This window comes from Bos taurus, chromosome 18 (genome assembly GCF_002263795.3).
Source record: "Bos taurus isolate L1 Dominette 01449 registration number 42190680 breed Hereford chromosome 18, ARS-UCD2.0, whole genome shotgun sequence".
Taxonomy (NCBI): domain Eukaryota; kingdom Metazoa; phylum Chordata; class Mammalia; order Artiodactyla; family Bovidae; genus Bos; species Bos taurus.
Window position 1 is genome coordinate 64,355,953 of NC_037345.1, and position 18,216 is coordinate 64,374,168.

Sequence of the window (18,216 nt, forward strand, 5' to 3'; positions counted from 1 at the left end):
TCACAACAGATTGAATGCAGGTGCACGATTTCAGCTGTCTTCTATTAACTCAGACAACAAATAGATTGCAAAACTGTAAAACAATGCAACTTTTCTCACTTAAAATAATTTTGGGTTTTAGAAAAAAGTAATTAAAAGACGCTTACTCCTTGGAAGGAAAGTTATGACCAACCTAGATAGCATATTCAAAAGCAGAGACATTACTTTGCCAACAAAGGTCCATCTAGTCAAGGCCATGGTTTTTCCAGTGGTCATGTATGGATGTGAGAGTTGGACTGTGAAGAAGGCTGAGTGCTGAAGAATTGATGCTTTTGAACTGTGCTGTTGGAGAAGACTCTTGAGAGTCCCTTGGACTGCAAGGAGATCCAACCAGTCCATTCTGAAGGAGCTCAGTCCTGGGTGTTCTTTGGAAGGAATGATGCTAAAGCTGAAACTCCAGTACTTTGGCCACCTCATGCAAAGAGTTGGCTCATTGGAAAAGACCCTGATGCTGGGAGGGATTGGGGGCAGGAGGAGAAGGGGACGACAGAGGATGAGATGGCTGGATGGCATCACTGACTCGATGGACGTGAGTCTGAGTGAACTCTGGGAGTTGGTGATGGACAGGGAGGCCTGGCGTGCTGGGATTCATGGGGTTGCAAAGAGTCGGACACGACTGAGCAATTGAACTGAACTGAACTGAATTATTTTTTAAAAAATCGTGTTACTTATGATAGCATATAATGGGTTGGTGATTGTGGGGAATTGATATATAAAAACATTAAATTAAATTGGTCAAAAATAGTACACCCTGGAACACAGGAACAGTAAAACGGTTTTTTTGGGCCTATTCACATTTATTATACAGGTTACACTGAGAAACTAGGAGCCCTATCTGTGTATGCATGTGTATGTATACACACAAACTGTATTAAAACTGGAGTGTGTATCTGTGTGTGTGTGTGTAAGCATGACCACATTCAGCCGTTCATCAAATCCTTATCGACTGTCTACTGTCGTGAGCAAGACAGCCTCTTTAACAGAGCACACATCCTGGCAGAAGGAAACAGACAGGAAACACAGAAAGCACTTCAGAAAGTGTGTGTATCGTGTGTCTGTGTGTGTGATCGAGATGCTAGGAAAGAATGTGTAAATCCACTTTTTCACAGAATGACAAATATGATTATTTTAAAATAAAAACTCAAAAACTGAACCTGCCACAATCTAAAGGTGAAAATCATTGCAAAGCAGAGTTTCTACAAAGAATGCACAAGTAGTAAATACGAGTTAGAGAGCAAAGTGGAAACTATATTAAAGCCAGAAGGAAAATGTTAACCACACCACGTGGTGATTGTTGGCATTATCATTAGATTGACATCTATTCTTACACCTTGCTGCTGCTGCTAAGTCACTTCAGTCGTGTCCGACTCTGTGCGACCCCAGAGACGGCAGCCCACCAGGCTCCCCCGTCCCTGGGATTCTCCAGGCAAGAACACTGGAATGGGCTGCCATTTCCTTCTCCAATGCATGAAAGTGAAAAGTGAAAGTGAAGTCGCTCAGTCGTGTCCAACTGTTCACGACCCCATGGACTGCAGCCCACCAGGCTCCCCCATCCATGGAATTTTCCAGGCAAGAGTTCTGGAGTGGCGTGCCATTGCCTTCTCCGATTCTTACATCTTACTTTCTAAAAAAAATATATGTACGTGTGAAATTTATGCAAAGTAGACTTTGCATGTATTATTTTGTTTTTCACTCAAAAATATATCTTGTATATCAGTACCTTTCTTATAAACTGACAGAAGCAAGTTTAAAAATATCTTGTAAAACTACATCACAGTATCAATGAAAACTCAATCAACTATCTATAAATTATAATGTAAGCTTAAATTAAATATGTCAAATGGTGAAAACTGCATTGTGTCCATAAGAATAACTGATAGCCTTCATTTGTAAAGAATTTTTATAAATTAATGGGGGAAAAGTTAATTCACCTTTAACTTAAGAGATAAGCAAAAGCATTAGTAAGCAGCCAAAGAGAAAATGTAATAATCAAAAAATAGAGAAAGATGTACAAACACTTGTACTACAAATAAGATACATTTCTGCTAACCTACTGATAAAAACTAAATGATTGTAATACATCAGTGATGGAAAAGGTGAAAGTTGCTCAGTCGTGTCCGACTCTTTGCAACCCCGTGGACTGTAGTCCATGGAATTCTCCAGGCCAGAATACTGGAGTAGGTAGCCTTTCCCTTCTCCGAATCCAGAATCTTTCCAACCCAGGGATCGAACCCAAGTCTCCCACATTGTAGGCAGATTCTTTACCAGCTGAGCCACAAGGGAAGCCCAAGAATACTGGAATGGGTAAGCCGAACACTTCTCCAGGGGATATTCCCAACCCAAGAATCGAACAGGGGTCTCCTGCATCGCAGGCGGATTCTTTTCCAACTGAGCTATAAGGGAGGCCTAGATACATATTCAAATACTGTCAGTCGTGAAGTCGCTCAGTCGTGTCCAACTCTTCGTGACTCCATGGACTGTAGCCCACCAGGCTCCTCCATCCATGGAATTTTCTAGGCAAGAGTACTGGAGTGGGTTGCCGTTTCCTTCTCCAGGGGATCTTCCCAACCCAGGGATCGAATCCGGGTCTCCTGCATTGCAGGCAGACGCTTTACCATCTGAGCCACCGGGGAGTCGCTACCAAATACTGTCAAGGTGATGTAAAGAGGTCAAGAGGCAGGTAGCTGTCATCATTCCAGCTTTGGATGAGCATTCCCTTCTGAAAATGCCGATATCCCAGGTCACAGAGAATGGAAAAATCCCTCCCAAATCAACGCGTTGAATCAGGCTTTCTTCATCTCCTACTTGGCTTTCCTCCTGGCTCTGTGGTGGAGTCTGTCCGCCAGCGCAGGAGACGCAGGAGATGTGGGTTCAGTCCCTGGGTCGGGAAGATTCTCTTGGAGAAGGAAATGGCAACCCACCCCAGTATTCTTGCCTGGAGAATTCTGTGAACAGAGGACCCTGTTTCACTTTGAAAGTGAAGTTGCTCAGTCGTGTCCAACTCTTTGCGACCCCGTGGACTGTAGCCTGCCAGGGTCCTGTCTTCCTCGGTCTCCCAGAGTTTGCTCAAACTCATATCCATTGAATCGGTGATGCTATCTAACCTTCTCATTATAGCAAACAAACAAAAACCCAGACACTTAAAGTTCTAGGCTGTGAGACATCAGAACAACCCTTTAAGTTAGACTAGAGGCATGAAGCAGGGTTTCTCAAACAAGATAAGTTGTTAGGCTTGGTTTTGGCAAAGAGTTACAGGTCAACTAGTCAGTGTTAGGCTTGTGGATGTACTAACATAATCTGGGTGATTGGGGAGGGGTGTGCTTGGAATGCTTTTGAGAGTGGATTAACTTACAGGATTGTGGAGGGAGATGAGTTTAAAACATGTTATCTTTTTCTTATAACAATCCTAAGCAATCATTGGAATTAGGAATCAGGAATTATGGAATTAGGCCTGGCTAAGTGGACTCCTGCAGTCCATGGGGTCCTAAGAGTCAGACATGACTGAGCAACTTCACTTTCACTTTTCACTTTCATGCACTAGAGAAGGAAATGGCAACCCACTCCAGCGTTCTTGCCTGGAGAATCCCAGGGACGGGGGAGCCTGGTGGGCTGCTGTCTATGGGGTCGCACAGAGTCGGACACGACTGAAGTGACTTAGCAGCAAGCAATCATTGCCCAGATGTGACTGAGGACAGCTCTCCAGACTGACTCATGTCTTTTGGGGATGAACCGTGGCTGGGCAAAGGGCAATTTTTATGTTGGTTTCATTGGGGTTCTGATGCTTCTTTTCTAAAATTAAAATATCAGAGGGGAGTCACCATTCCTGACCGCCTGAAAAGAGATGAGCAAATGAGTGGGGAAAAGAAGGGAAATTAAGAGAGTTTTTTTTTTTTTTTTTAAGTTTCTGAAAACTCTCTGTTTCTGTTTTGAGATGTGTGTCTCTTCATGTCTCTTTCTTTTTTTTCTCTCTCTCTCTGAATTTTGATAAGTATCTGCTACAAAAGTTGACCATCTTACTCCATTCCTTTCCTCTGTATATACATTTTAATTTATTTATTTGGCCTGTGCTGGGTCTTAGTCGCTGCCTGGGCTTTCTCTCGTTGCAGCGAGCGGGGCTACTCTCCACTGCAGTGCAGCGGCTTCTCACCGAGGTGCCTCTCTTGGTGCGGAGCCCAGCTCTGGGCACGTGGGCTCAGCAGTTGCAACACACAGGCCTAGAGCTTGGGCTCGGTAGTTGTGACACACGGACATCGCTGCACCGCAGTACATGGAATCTTCCCCGACCAGGGATCGAACTGGGGTCCCTGTATTGCCAGGTGGATTCTTTAGCACTGAACCACCAGGGAAGCCTTCTGTGTTTCTGTTTTGACATGTATGGCTCTCTCCCTTTTGTCCCTTTGTCTCTGTCTCTGAATTTTGCTAATTATCTGGTACACCAGCTCATCACCTTCCCCATTCCCCTCCTCTGTGTATATTTGACATGGGTGGTTGCATACCCAGCATTTATTCTTCTCCCAACCAATTCTTCCTAATGTGGCATTTATCACTCAGTCATATTGACTCTTTGTGACCCCAAGGACTATACAGTCCATGGAATTCTCCAGGCCAGAATACTGGAGTGGGTAGCCTTTCCCTTCTCTGGGGCATCTTCCCAACCCAGGGATTGAACCCAAGTCTCCCACATTGCAGGCAGATTCTGTACCAGCTGAGCCACAAGAGAACCCCAAGAACACTGGAGTGGGTAGCCTATCCCTTCTCCAGGGGATCTTTCCCACCCAGGAATTGAACCGGGGTCTCCTGCATTGTAGGCGGATTCTTTACCAACTGAGCTATCAGGGAAGCCATTCTTCCTAATAAAATTGTCCCAATTTTCCTTGTAACAACCCTTCTGCAATCCAGCCCTCCTATCACAATGAAAGCTTTATCCCCAGTTGCAGGGTAATGATAATTGTTTTAGGATTGACCAGCCCTTGACACAGTGAAATATCAGGTAGTACTTCATGGGAAATAGATGGGGAAACAGTGGAAACAGTGTCAGACTTTATTTTTGGGGGCTCCAAAATCACTGCAGATGGTGATTGCAGCCATAAAATTAAAAGACACTCCTTGGAAGGAAAGTTATGACCAACCTAGATAGCATATTCAAAAGCAGAGACATTACTTTGCCAACAAAAGTCCATCTAGTCAAGGCTATGGTTTTTCCAGTAGTCATGTATGGATGTGAGAGTTGAACTGTGAAGAAGGCTGAGTGCCGAAGAATTGATGCTTTTGAACTGTGGTGTTGGAGAAGACTCTTGAGAGTCCCTTGGACTGCAAGGAGATCCAACTAGTCCATTCTAAAGGAGATCAGTCCTGGGATTTCTTTGGAAGGAATGATGCTAAAGCTGAAACTCCAGTCCTTTGGCAACCTCATGCGAAGAGTTGACTCATTGGAAAAGACTCTGATGCTGGGAGGGATTGGGGGCAGGAGGAGAAGGGGACGACAGAGGATGAGATGGCTGGATGGCATCACCGACTCAATGGATGTGAGTTTGAGTGAACTCTGGGAGTTGGTGATGGACAGGGAGGCCTGGTGTGCTGCAGTTCATGGAGTCACAAAGAGTCGGACACGACTGAGCGACTGAACTGAACTGAACTGAACTGGTTAAATATTATATCACTGTATCTGTAACTGAAAGTGGGTTCTGGCTGCTCAAAACTCAAAGGCCACTAAAGAGGCCAGGTTGATGGAAAGGAAAGTTTGCTTTATTTTAGATGCTGGCAACTGGTGGGGGGGTTGAACTCCCTCTCCCCCCCCCCCCAACTGACAATCAGGGGCCAAGAGCAGTTATAGACAGAGGAAGAAACAGTCGGACTATGCAGAAACAGCACAGTCAGCTCGGACAGTCACCTTGAAGTTGGTCATCAGTGGTCTGACCAGCGTTGTCTTCATTGCTTTAGGTACAATTCATCTTCAGTTCCAGGGTTTGTTCCCATCTCTTTGAGACCAGTTCTCAGAATTGTGGCAGCTTATGTCATGGCTACAGTTTGGTCATCATCTGGTGGGGGTTTCAGTATCTACAAGACAGCTCATAAGATATAGCTCAGAATATTATCTATCGTCCTTGAGAAGGAGCTAAAGGTCCTTTACTCTGCTTATTGACTAAACTATTACTATTTGATCTCCTTTGACTGTTTTCCTTTGCTTCTGCATTTTCTCACTTCTCTGATTAAACTTATTCTTTGGCTAAAATTTTTCCACAGCCTAAAGGCAGGCTGAGGACATGGGAGGCAAGAACCATAGGGTCCTCCTCCACTTCACATGAAGAATAGGAGAAAACCCAGACGGGAGAATGCTGGTAAACCGATTTGCCCAATAATCAGTGGTGCTTAGGACAAAGACAGCATTAAGGTAAGAAGAAAACGTTGGCATGTAAAAGAGAAAAGCCAGGGACAGGACTGTGAAGTCACTGAATGAAGAGGCTAGCTTTTTGTTCCAGTAAAAGTATAGAACTGCCTCTTACAAATTGTAAGCTGTATAGATCTGCAAATAACTGCTCTAAGGACATGTTTAGAGGCCCGATCCTAAGCCTCCTCTTCTCCCTGGCTATAAAACTCAGGTTTAATTGGTTAGTTGACTTCATTCTGCGTGATCAAATGCCACAGGAAAGAAAACTCAGAACCAAATATAGAAACCCCCCTTGGCTTACCTAAATTCAGCAGCATGACTGGGTAACATTAGTTACCCACCTTTTAAGCCATCCTTCGTCACCCGCCCCTCCTAACAGCCCCCCGAAAGAGCTTATATTTTTTTTAACGTTCTTTTTTCTTTTAAAAGTTTTTGTTTGTTTATTTTTGCCTGCGCTGGGTCTTCATTGCAGTGTACGGGCTTCTCCTTGTGGTGGCTTCTAGAGCATGGACTCAGTTGCTCCACAGCACGTGAGATCTTCCAAGATGGGGGATTGAACCTGTGTCCGATAAGTGGATTCTTATCCACTGCACCACCAGGAAAATCCAAAATTGAATTCTGAATCTATGTCTTTTGGAGAACTGCCAGGCTTCCATGCTAACTCTCTCGGTCACGTCCAACTTGTTATGGCTCCTCTGTCCTTGGGATTTCCCAGGCAAGAATACTGGAGTGGGTTGCCATGCCCTCCAGGGGATATTCCCGACCCAGGGCTCGAACCCACGTCTCCTTCAGCTCCTGCACTGCAGGCAGGTTCTTTACCACTGAGCCATCAGGGAAGCCCAAGAACTGCCATAGCTTTAGCATGTAAGTAGTCCCCCCAAAGTGTCTTTTAGCTAAGCCTAAGAAGAACACAGAATGAATTTTATTACATAGGGTTTTCCACTACTGAGAATACATTCTAGATTAAAGTGTGTGTGTGTCCTTTTTTTCTTCAGGTTACATAAGTTTTCCTTGCAAAGAAGAGGATGAATCCTCTAAAGATACACGGCTTTGTTTGCATTTGGAGCAAGAGAGAGAAGCTCTCGTGGAAACAGTGGAAGGAGAGAAGGAAATTAGCCTGGCAGTCATCTTCAACTCTGAAGGATTTATCCGGGTTTTTCAGCTCAGCAACAATATTACAAATGTGGTCCTTACACACTGTGGAAAGAGACAAAGCTGTCTGCCTTTAACTCTGCAAAACAACAGCTGCTTGCTCATTAACAAATTATCCTACAGGGACCTGAACAGTTGAAGGCCTTTCTGGACTCAGTCTGTCAAAACAAATCCCAGCCACCCATGAAACACAATCGTGATTGGGGTGTTTTTGGTGGGAGGAACACACAGAAGGAAACTCCATCTCACCAAGTCCGTGACACGCCCTGCGATGCACCCTTTAATACAGAAAAAGCAAATGAAACTCTTGTTCAAGTCACCAGCTCTTGCCAGAACAGGACTCTTAGAAAATCAAGGAACAAAGAGGGAAGAAATGCTATCACCTGGTCGAGAGATGAATGAAGGGTCTCTGAAAGAAAGTGATGCTGAACTAAACGGAAATTGAAGACCGATTCCTTTGAGTATGCAGAAAGTAACAAGGATGAACTGTTGCATTCAGAAGGTCAAGAAAAACAGAAATTCAACCTGTGGATCTACATGCAAGACCATCTCTACTGAAAATGCCAATCTAGCTCAGACTGTTGTCTCAATCCAGGCTCTCTCTTGCAAAACAGGTTTGGAGTTTCCATCAGAACAAATTTATAGCCATGATGACCTAAGATGGGATGACCTTGACACTCACCCAGAATTCTGGCAAGGGTTCCCCAACCTGGGGAACACCTGTTACATGAATGCAGTTTTGCAGTCACTGTTTGTGATTCCCTCATTTGCTGATGACTTACTCATGAAGGGCATATCGTAGGAGGAAGTTCCCTTTGTTGCTTTTATCACGTGCCTGACCCAGCTACTTGCTTTAAAAGATATTTGTGACCTGGAGGGCAAGAAAAAGCTACTTGTCAATATCAAAAAAAAAAAAAAAAAGCTATTTCAGCCGTCACAGAGACTTTCTCCAGCAAGGTGCAGTACGACACTTATGAGTTTTTAGGATACTGTTTAGAGCAGCTGAAAGAAGACATGGAAAAATTAACCACCACTTTGAAGACTGAGAGGAAACCGGGGATGGAAATTCATCTTCGCAGATGTATGTGGATAATGCTGCCTGCCAGACATTTGTTTGTCCCATTGTGGCTAACTTTTGAATGGCAGTGCTCCATTATCTGTAAAGCCTGTGGACAGGTCGTTCTCAAGACAGAGCCAAGTCATTATCTTTCTATCAACCTTCCCCAAGAAACGAAACGACAACCGTCCTCTATTCAGAATTCTTTTGATCTTTTCTTTAGGGCAGAAGACCTTGAGTATAGCTGTAATGAATAGACATCTGTTGCAATGCACAAATTCAGTAAGCTTCCCAGAGTGCTCATCGTCCATCTGAAACGCTATAGCTTTAATGATGCTTGGTTGCTAGTGAAGGATAACCAACCAGTTGATATTCATAAAGTTTTAAACTCATCTTCTCATTGCAGTGAGAGCACCAAGTCACCTTTTCCTACACCAGTAACACACCTCCTGGTGACTCCAAAATGCTAGAAGTCGTGCAGAGATGGTTTCTGAGATCCTTGCCCCATCGTCACCTTCAAAGAAGTTGGTCTCAGAATCCAGCGATTCCTTGGCAAAGAATGCTGAACCACTAATGTTCCAGAAGATCGCTGAAGGGTCAAGCCAAGAACAGCAGCAGAAAGACCTGGAAAATGGTCCTAAATGGAATATAACAGCTTCAGAAATGGCAGCAAAGGAGCTGCCAGCAGCTGACTCAGGGATGGATCAAGAACACACGTATCTTATGATCTGTGAAGATGAAAGTGAACTTACTAGCAGCCCACACCAAGTCTCAGGCTCAGCTCCACGAGGCGCCTGAAAATCCGGACCTTAAGAGATCTGAGAGAGGCACGCATTCGTAGAGCAGACGTGGGCAGTGTCACGGAGTCCACTGAAGACTTGTATAGGCTCATGAAAACAGGATTCCAGAAGATCTCAAGGTGTGGCTGAAAAACTGCAGAAGTGCAGTAGGAAAAGAATCGTCAAGGAATTCCCCTGAAGGGAATCACCTCCAGGTGTCAGGGGGCTGGGTGCCCAGGAATACACAGAAAAGGACTTCCAGGATCATCAGAAAGATCACAGGGACTCCCTCGGTGCTTTGGGTTCTGATACAAACCCTGGAATTTTAGACAGGGAGGACACAGAAACTGAAGCCGAAGGGTAAAAGGAAATGCCTACCAGCTTATCCGTGTCATCAGCCATCTCGGGAGCCCCCCAGATTCAGGCCATCACATCAGCGATGTTCACGACTTTCAGAAGCAGGCCTGGTTCACGTACCATGACCTACTCATATCAGAAATGCAAGAGTCCGTGATGCAGGAGGCTAGGCTTCACACTGGGTATATCTTCTTTTATATGCACGATGAGATCTTTCAGGCGCTGTTGAGAAAGGCAAGGAATTATCACTTAGAGTGCAGATAAGGGAGATCCCTCAAGAGGCATAAGATGACTCTGGACTTCACTGGTGGCTCAGTGGATAAGAATCTGCCTGCCAGTGCAGGGGACACAAGTTTGATTCCTAGTCCAGAAGATCCCTCATGCTGCAAAGCAGCTACGCCCGTGCGCCACAACTACTGAGCCTATGTTCTAGAGCCTGGGAGCTGCAACTGCTGACGCTCGGGCGTCTGGTGGCCATGCTCCACGGCTAGAGAAGCCACCGCAATGAGAAGCCTGCTCCCTGCAGCTGGAGAGGAGCCCCTGCTCACCGCAACGAGAGAAAGCCTGCTCACCACAACGAAGACCCAGAGCAACCGAAAAGTAAAAATAAACAAAAATTTTAAAAAGAAAGAGGTTTAACTTAAAAAAAAAAAAAAAGGAAAGAAAGAGATGACTCTCGCACAAATCTGCTTGCCTGCTTCACCCAGTCCCTCTTCCTCCGTGGAAGGAAGATTCTGAACTCTACCCAGAGATGAGAAGACAAGGAGCTTGAGGGTGAAGTTCAAACAGAAACTTCTCATGGGAAATAAGCATGCTAACTCTGCAGCAGACCCCGAAGCTCAAACTGAGATGGGTCGTCCTAGCCTGTAAGATTGGAAAGTCGCTTTTTGTGTTAATGGGGTGGTTTTCAAAATGTTGGTCCTGCAGCAGCAGCAGGAGCAGGAGGCTGGTTAGAAATGAACCATCCTGGATCCCGTTTCAGACCAACTGAATCAGAAACTGGGGGTGCGACTCAGTAATTGACAGAGATCTGGTGTTCCGGAAAATATAAGAGCTGCTGCTTTACTGTGAAGAGTATCTCCATATGTTTCACTAGTGTCTATATGAGTTCTTTGTTTTATGTAAAGGATTTTTTGTTTTGTTTTATGTAAAGGATTTTAATTGTGTGTTTTCAAGTTCCTCACACGCATGCATACCTTTCCGTTATAAATGTGTTAAAATAAAAGCCCAACCAATACATGTATCATTGACTGGGCTTCACAAAGTTTTGTGACTGATTACGGGTAAAATTTGCTATTTTACAATACAATCAACTGTATTTTTACATTCTTCCAGGAATTGCAGGGAAATAATGGGAAATTGAGTATATTAAAAAATTATATGAGGTTGATTTTGAAAATTCAAAAGCATCTTAAAATGTTGGTCAAGTTATTAATATGAATAAGACTATAAATATTCATACATGCATAACATAACCTAGTAGCCAAGGCTTAAACAGTCTTACAGTACTGAGTGTCAGTAGGTCATAGGAGTAAGGGTGTGAAAGTTGAGAGGATTTTGTGAGTACAAAGAGATAATGTCCTGGTGAGGAAAAAAAGAACTAATCCTGGTGGGAAATTCCCTGGGGTTCCAGTGGTTAGGACCTAGGGCTTTAACTGCAGGGGCCCAGGTTCAATCCCTAGTTGGGGAACTAAAAAAAAAAAAAAAAAAAAGGGAAAAAAAAGTCCTGGTGATGTATAAAATATAGGACAAGTTTACACAGTTAGATGCAGAAAAGAGGAGGTGGAAGGAAGCAAACAGAACTATGCATAAGGTTTTTAAAAGTATTATTTTTAGCATTTAAGGGGGAAAGACAGAAAGTACTGTATAAAAAAGAAATACATTTTTTTAATTTAAAAAAAGAATTAAAAATAAAGGAATTTTAAAAAAAGAAACAGAAACGTGTCAATAATTCCACTATTAGTATTTTTGTGTTCTCTTCCAATCCTACATACGTAACTATGAAATATAAATTTGTTTACACATAAAGTCCAAAATAATGTGCTTGTCAATGTGTTACCTCACCTACTTTGCTCTCTCTACTTCTCACATGTGTGTTTGACCTTCTTGGGCATCACTAAAGGGCAGGGAAAGCAATATAAGCAATAACTCTATAAGCCTACTCAGGCTTAAAACTGAGAGGGTAACAGGCAGGAAGGCCAGGGGTCTCCAAACAGAGGAAATAGGCTGCAAGTGTCAGACATTTTTCTCTCTCTTAAGCGGCAGGAGGAAACAAACTAGAGATATTTTTTTCTTCTCTATACAAATTTAAAAGGAGGTTTCTCTTAAAATACTGGGTTGCCATAGTGACACCTGGTTTCACCTGAAGTTAACTATTCTCAAACCTTGAGTTAACCAATGCATTTTTCTTATGGAAATATTTGTCTTAAGCTATGTTAATGTACCATGCATTTACCCCAGACTCTGTCTTCAAGTCGGTTAGCCTAATGGCTCAGAACCCACTTGACAAACCAGGATGTTATCCTCAGATACTGTTCCCCTAATCTATGTAAACGAAACTATTTGTATGGTAATCTGCCCTTCTACAAGATTCAAGACAACCATTTTATGGCCCAGGATGAATCATCTGGTGCCAAGATTATCCCAAAATGCATCTTATGGATGGGGGGCCTGGTGCCATTCTGAGTCTTAAGACATTCCTCACTGCTAGTGACTATATAACATCCAGCTGAAGACTAGCAGGGGGGTACTCTTTCTGCCCCCTTCTGAGGCCTATGTCAGAAGCTTTCTCTATCTCCTTTATACTTTAATAAAACTTTATTACACAAAAGTTCTGAATGATCAAGCCTCATCTCTGGCCCCAGATTGAATTCTTTTCCTCTGGAGGCCAAGAATCCTGGCGTCTTTTCGTTCAGCAACAACCTTTCAGCATGTTGTAAAGCCCTTTAAAAAGTAACAGCCAAAAAATAAAAAAAGAAAGTAACAGCCAAGTTTTGTGAATGGAAATGTAGGGCTCAAGTCATATTCTGCTTTCAAAGTCATAACAAGTACAGATGAATTAAAATGAAAAAATAAAACAAGTAACTCTAAAACCCATTGCATTTACAGATGCCATGAGAAGGAAGGCCATCAATTCCAAGGTCAAAGTCTCCTTCACACCACGATAGCCCCACTGACTCGTGAAGCCAAAGGTGGAGTCACACATGCTGATTTACATAAACCAACCTTGACGGCAGTGAGTTTAAAGAAAACTACTGGGCTTCGTGGATACAGAGATCTGCAACATCCGACGATTCCCCGGACGCTTGCTTTTCATTTAACCCCTTTATACATAATGTAATTTCCTCTCTCATGTCCTCACCCATGACTTCACAAGGTCTCCTAGCTTCCCTCCCAGATCTTCCCTCCACATCCATGTCCTCCGTTCCTTTGCCTCCAGTTATCTTTGCCTTCTTGCGCATTTCTTTTCTTCTCCCTCAGGGCACTGTCAAGCGTAAAGAAAGCTCAATATCCGAAAAAGAAAGTCATGGTAAGCAATCATCTTTTATTTATTTGTTGACGTACAATGTTGGGTTCATTTCTGCTCGAGTGAAGTGATTCAGTCATACACACATGCAGTCTTTTTCATATTCTTCTCCATTATGGTTTATCCCAGGGTATTAAACATAGTTCCCTGTGCTCTGCAGTAGGAGCGTGTGGTTTATCCATCCTATATAGAACCGTTTGCATCTGCTAATCTGAAACTCCCAGTCTACCCCTCTCCCACCCCTCATCCCCCAGGGCAACCACAAGTCTGTTCTCTGTGTCTGTGAGTCTGGTTTTGTTTCACAGATATGTTTGTTTGTGTCATATTGTAGATTACACAAGTAAGTGATACATGATATTTTCTTTCTCTGACTCATTTCACTTTGTATGATAATCTCTAGGTCTATCTGGATCTCTGCAAATGGCATTATTTCACTTTTTTTTATGGCTGAGGAAACTCCGGGAGTTGGCGATGGACAGGGAAGCCTGGCGTGCTGCAGTCCACTCTTTGCTGGGGTCACAAAGAGTCGGACACGACGGAGCGACTGAACTGAATATTCCATAGTATATACGTACCACATCTTGATCCATGTATCTGGTGACGGACATCTAGTTTGCTTCCATGTCTTGGCTGTTGTCAGTAGTGCTGTTGTGAACATAGGGGTGCATGTATCTTTTCAAATTATAGTTTTGTCTGACTATATGCCCAGGAGTGGGATTGCTGGATCATATAGCAGCTCTATGTTTAATTTCCTGAGGAATCTCCATACTCTTTTCTATAGTGGCTGTACCAATTTACACTCCCACAAACGGTGTAGGAGGGTTTCCTTTTCTCCACACTCTTTTCAGCGTTTGTTATTTGTAGGGTTTTTTTTTTTGTTTTTTGTTTTTTGAGGGGACACCTCATGGCAGGTGGGATATTAGTTCCCCAACCAGGGATCGAACTTGTACCCCCTGCTGCGCAAGCTGGACCACCAAGGAGGTCCCCAAGGCAAGAACTGTAAATGCAGGTACAAAGTTTATTATTAGAGACATAGCACAGCAGCAGGTGGGAGAGTACACAGAGAAACATTTTGTGTAGCTAAGGCAGAACCAAGGCAGAGATGCACACCCAGAGAGAAAGGATGTGGTGTTCTAGAGAGGAGGAGTGCGGTACGAGGCAGTTAGGTCGTTTATATGACAGGTCTTCTGGGTCTTTGTTTACCTTTACCCAATGATCTGACTCTTTTTCCACACTTGACCTACCCCAGGACCCTACCCTGGGGTGCACATGCACCCTTCAGCTGAGATGGATCTCAAAGTGAAGGCTTCTTGGAGAAGCAAGACCCATTATTCAATATTGTGTGTGTTCAATCACTGAGTCCTGAGTCTTTGCAACCTCATGGGCTGCAGCATGCCAGGCCTCCCTCTCCATCACCATCTCCCAGAGTTTGCTCAAACCCATGTCCATTGAGTCGGTGATGCCATCCAACCACTTCATCCTCTGTTGTCCCCTTCTCCTCCTGCCCTCAATCTTTCCCAGCATCAGGGTCTTTTCCAGTGAATTGGCTCTTTGTATCAGGTGGCCAAAGGCTCATTATGGCCTGGCAGTATCCTCTGATTTTTTGACCCCATGAAGGCTTTTGTGCATGTGTGGTGCTGGAGAAGACTCTTGAGAGACCCTTGGACAACAAGGAGATCAAAGCACTCAGTCCTAAAGAAAATCATTGGAAGGGCTGATGCTGAAACTGAAGCTCCAATACTTTGGCCACTTGATGAGCCAACTCATTCAAAAAAACCCTCATGCTGGGAAAGATTGAAGGCACAAGGAGAAGGGGTGGCAGAGGATGAGATGGTTAGATAGCATCACCAACTCAATGGACATGAATTTGAGCAAACTCAGGAAGGACAGGGGAGCCTGGTGTGCTGCAGCCCATGGGGTTGCAAAGAGTCAGATACAACTCAGCAACTGAACAACATTGTCTCCCTTGCCCCAAGGATGGGAGGTGAGTGATCTCTCAATCTTTTTACAGTGTTTAGTCCAAGTCTGTCCCTGACATAAAAATGCCCAATGTCTGGTGATTTACCCTATTCCCATTGCTGGTTTTTATACCAAGGTGTAGACCTCGAAACAGAGACAGGAGTCCGGTCATGAATATGTAGTCCTGGAGCCCGCTGGTCTCTTGCTTCAGGAAATGTAAACAGGGGGCTGCTGATGAATGCAAGGCCCCAGGAGGTGTGAGCAGGAGGCCAGTTGTAAATGCCTAGCCTGGGGCCAGCTCCTGCTCCAAGAGCACTCCAGTCACCATCCATAATATAATATTTTCTCACTCAATTTATTGTCTAATCCAAAAATGAAAGTGAAAAGATTTCACCTATTCTTATCTCTTCCCCCTACTGTGACATCTATTGTGTTCTGTCAGTGTTTAAATGCTAATTTCCAGGTTACAAGAGCTTCCCTGGTGGCTCAGAGGGTAAAGCGCCTGCCTGCAGTGCAGGAGACCTGGGTTCGATCCCTGGGTCAGGAAGATCCCCTGGAGGAGGAAATGGCAACCCACTCCAGTACTCTTGCCTGGACAATCCCATGCATGGAGGAGCCTGGTGCAGGCTACAGTCCATGGGGTCGCAAAGAGTCGGACACGACTGAGCGACTTCACTTTCACTTTCTTTCACTTTCCAGGTTACAAACTAGAACCTGGAATCGTTTAGGGAGGAAAGGAATGACTCAGAAGACTTACTTCCCCAAGGGAGAGAGGGTGAGTATGTTCCCATTTAAATGAGGGATGGTTGTATTATGTGAAGCAGGAAGATGTTTCCGCTATCGTGTGGAATTCAACTTTCTGAAGACCTCCATCTTCATGGGTGGACTGTCCACGGCAGAGTGAATCTAACTAACACCCGTTTTAATCCTCTTCTAGCTTACCTTCCTGCGTTGCAAAGTCTGGTTAGCTAAAAATGTTATTTTCCAGGCTCCCTTGCTTTTGCTAAGCAGACATGTGTGAGACTTGGAGTAAGATACTGCATGGCAGTGAGCAGCAAAAATGCACGCGGACTTCCCTGATGGTTTGGAGGCAAAGACTCCACACTCCCAATGCAGGGGGCCTGGGTTTGACCCCTGGACAGGGAACTAGATCCCAGATGCTGCGACTAAGCCCCAAATAAATGCTGAAAAAAAATACATGAAACTCATGGGCAGACTGGTTCCAGGTATCAACTAAAAAAGATGTACAAGGTAAGAGCTAGGAGTTAATTTTATTGGAGACAAAATGAGGACTATGGCCTGGGAGACAGCACCTCAGATAGCTCTGAGAGACTGCTCCAAAGAGGCAGTGGGGGAAGGTCAATATGTGAGATTTTGGTGAAGAGGGAGTTCAACGCAATCAAGCACTTACTTTACAAAATTTTCTGCTACTCATGAGGAGCTGATGTCACCATGAAGGGATTTAGTGATTTTCTAGATACAGGAGATGCAAGGACTGGGATCATGAAATCAGTTTCTGAAAATATCCAACTATCTAAAGACCAGTGCCATCAATTTCTCTGGCACACAAAGTGCCAGTCTGTCCACCCTGAACTCTGTTCAAGCACAGAATTCAGTCTCTGCAGAGGCAGATGGCAAATGCCCTCAGCGAGAACCAATCTGCAGTCGGCACAGGAAGCTAGGTGATCACGGTGGGTGGAGTCAGTCCTGCTCACAAGAGAGATGAATTATCTCCCTGTTCTCTTGGAAAACAAAGTGAAGTGGGGAGGAGGGCAGAGATTTTTATGGTGTGAAACATCTATTTGTCCCTCTTTCTTTCCCAACTTTGAAGACTTACCAGGTACTTTCAGTATATTTCTCCTGGGTTGCTAAATGTATTGACTTAACAGATCATGTTCCCAAATAAAAAGCCCCAAATAAATAAATGCTAGTATATACTAATACAAATAAATACTACTAATATAATCCATCCAGGGCATTTTAGTGATGCAACTATGTCGTTCCATTTTATGTTTATTGTCCCCAATTAGCGATAGTATTTATATTTAAAAAATACATGGGACATCCCTGGAAGGCCAGTGATTAAGACTTCACACTCCCAATATAGGGGGCATGAGTTCAGTCCCTGGTGGGGGAGCTAAGATCCCACGTGCCCCGTAGGGCAGCTGAAATAAATAAAATTAAAAATTAAATTAAATTTTAAAAAGACTTCACCTTCCAATGCACGGTGTGTGGGTTCGACCCCCAGCTGGGGAGCTAAGATTCCCCCATGCCTATTGGCCAAAAAAACAAAACATATAATAGAAACAATATTACAACAAATTCAATAAAGATTTAAAAAAATGGTCCACACTGAAAAATCTTTAGGGCTTCCCTGGTGGTCCAGTGGTTAAGAATCCACCTTGCGATGCAAGGGACACTGGTTTGATCCCAGGTCTGGGAAGATCCTACACGCCTCAGAGCAACTAAGCCTGTGCACCACAATACTGAGCCTGCATACCTGCAGCCTGTGCTCCGAAACCAGAGAAGTTACTGCAATCAGCAGCCCCTGCTCCCTGCAGCTGGACAAAGCCCAAGGGCAGCAGCGAAGACCACCAGAGCCAAAAATAAATAAATACATCTTTTAAAAAATCTTTTAAAAAAAGAATGAAGAGATGTATTAATAATAATAATAATAAATAAGTAAAATTTAAAAATGGATACCACGGATTGTATTCACTAGGAAAAAACTCCATGAGCATTTTTGTCAATTTGGTTTATTGCTACATTGTCAATGTTTAAAAGTATCCCTGGTATACAAAGGGTACTTAATATTTGCTGAACAATAAACAAAATCAATCTTCAAAGGATACACAGCACCCCCAGGCTGCCCTCCGACAAGAGTGTTCTTACTGATCATTCAGTGGGAACTCCTGGAGGACTCTTCTAGGCCGGCCTCTAAGGGGAGCATTCCCCTATT

The 18,216-nt window shown here is 43.9% G+C and overlaps 1 protein-coding gene across 1 annotated transcript; it reads left to right on the plus strand.

Moving 5' to 3' along the window:
• The first annotated feature begins 7,994 nt into the window (after positions 1–7,994).
• Positions 7,995–12,172, plus strand: USP29 (ubiquitin specific peptidase 29). The gene is given in 9 exon segments (XM_059877341.1): positions 7,995–8,483; positions 8,486–8,621; positions 8,624–8,711; positions 8,713–9,065; positions 9,068–9,109; positions 9,112–9,431; positions 9,523–9,544; positions 9,547–9,765; positions 9,768–12,172. Coding segments are annotated over 9 exon segments (1,890 nt in total). The 5' UTR covers positions 7,995–8,042; the 3' UTR covers positions 10,037–12,172.
• Positions 12,173–18,216: the final 6,044 nt, after the last annotated feature.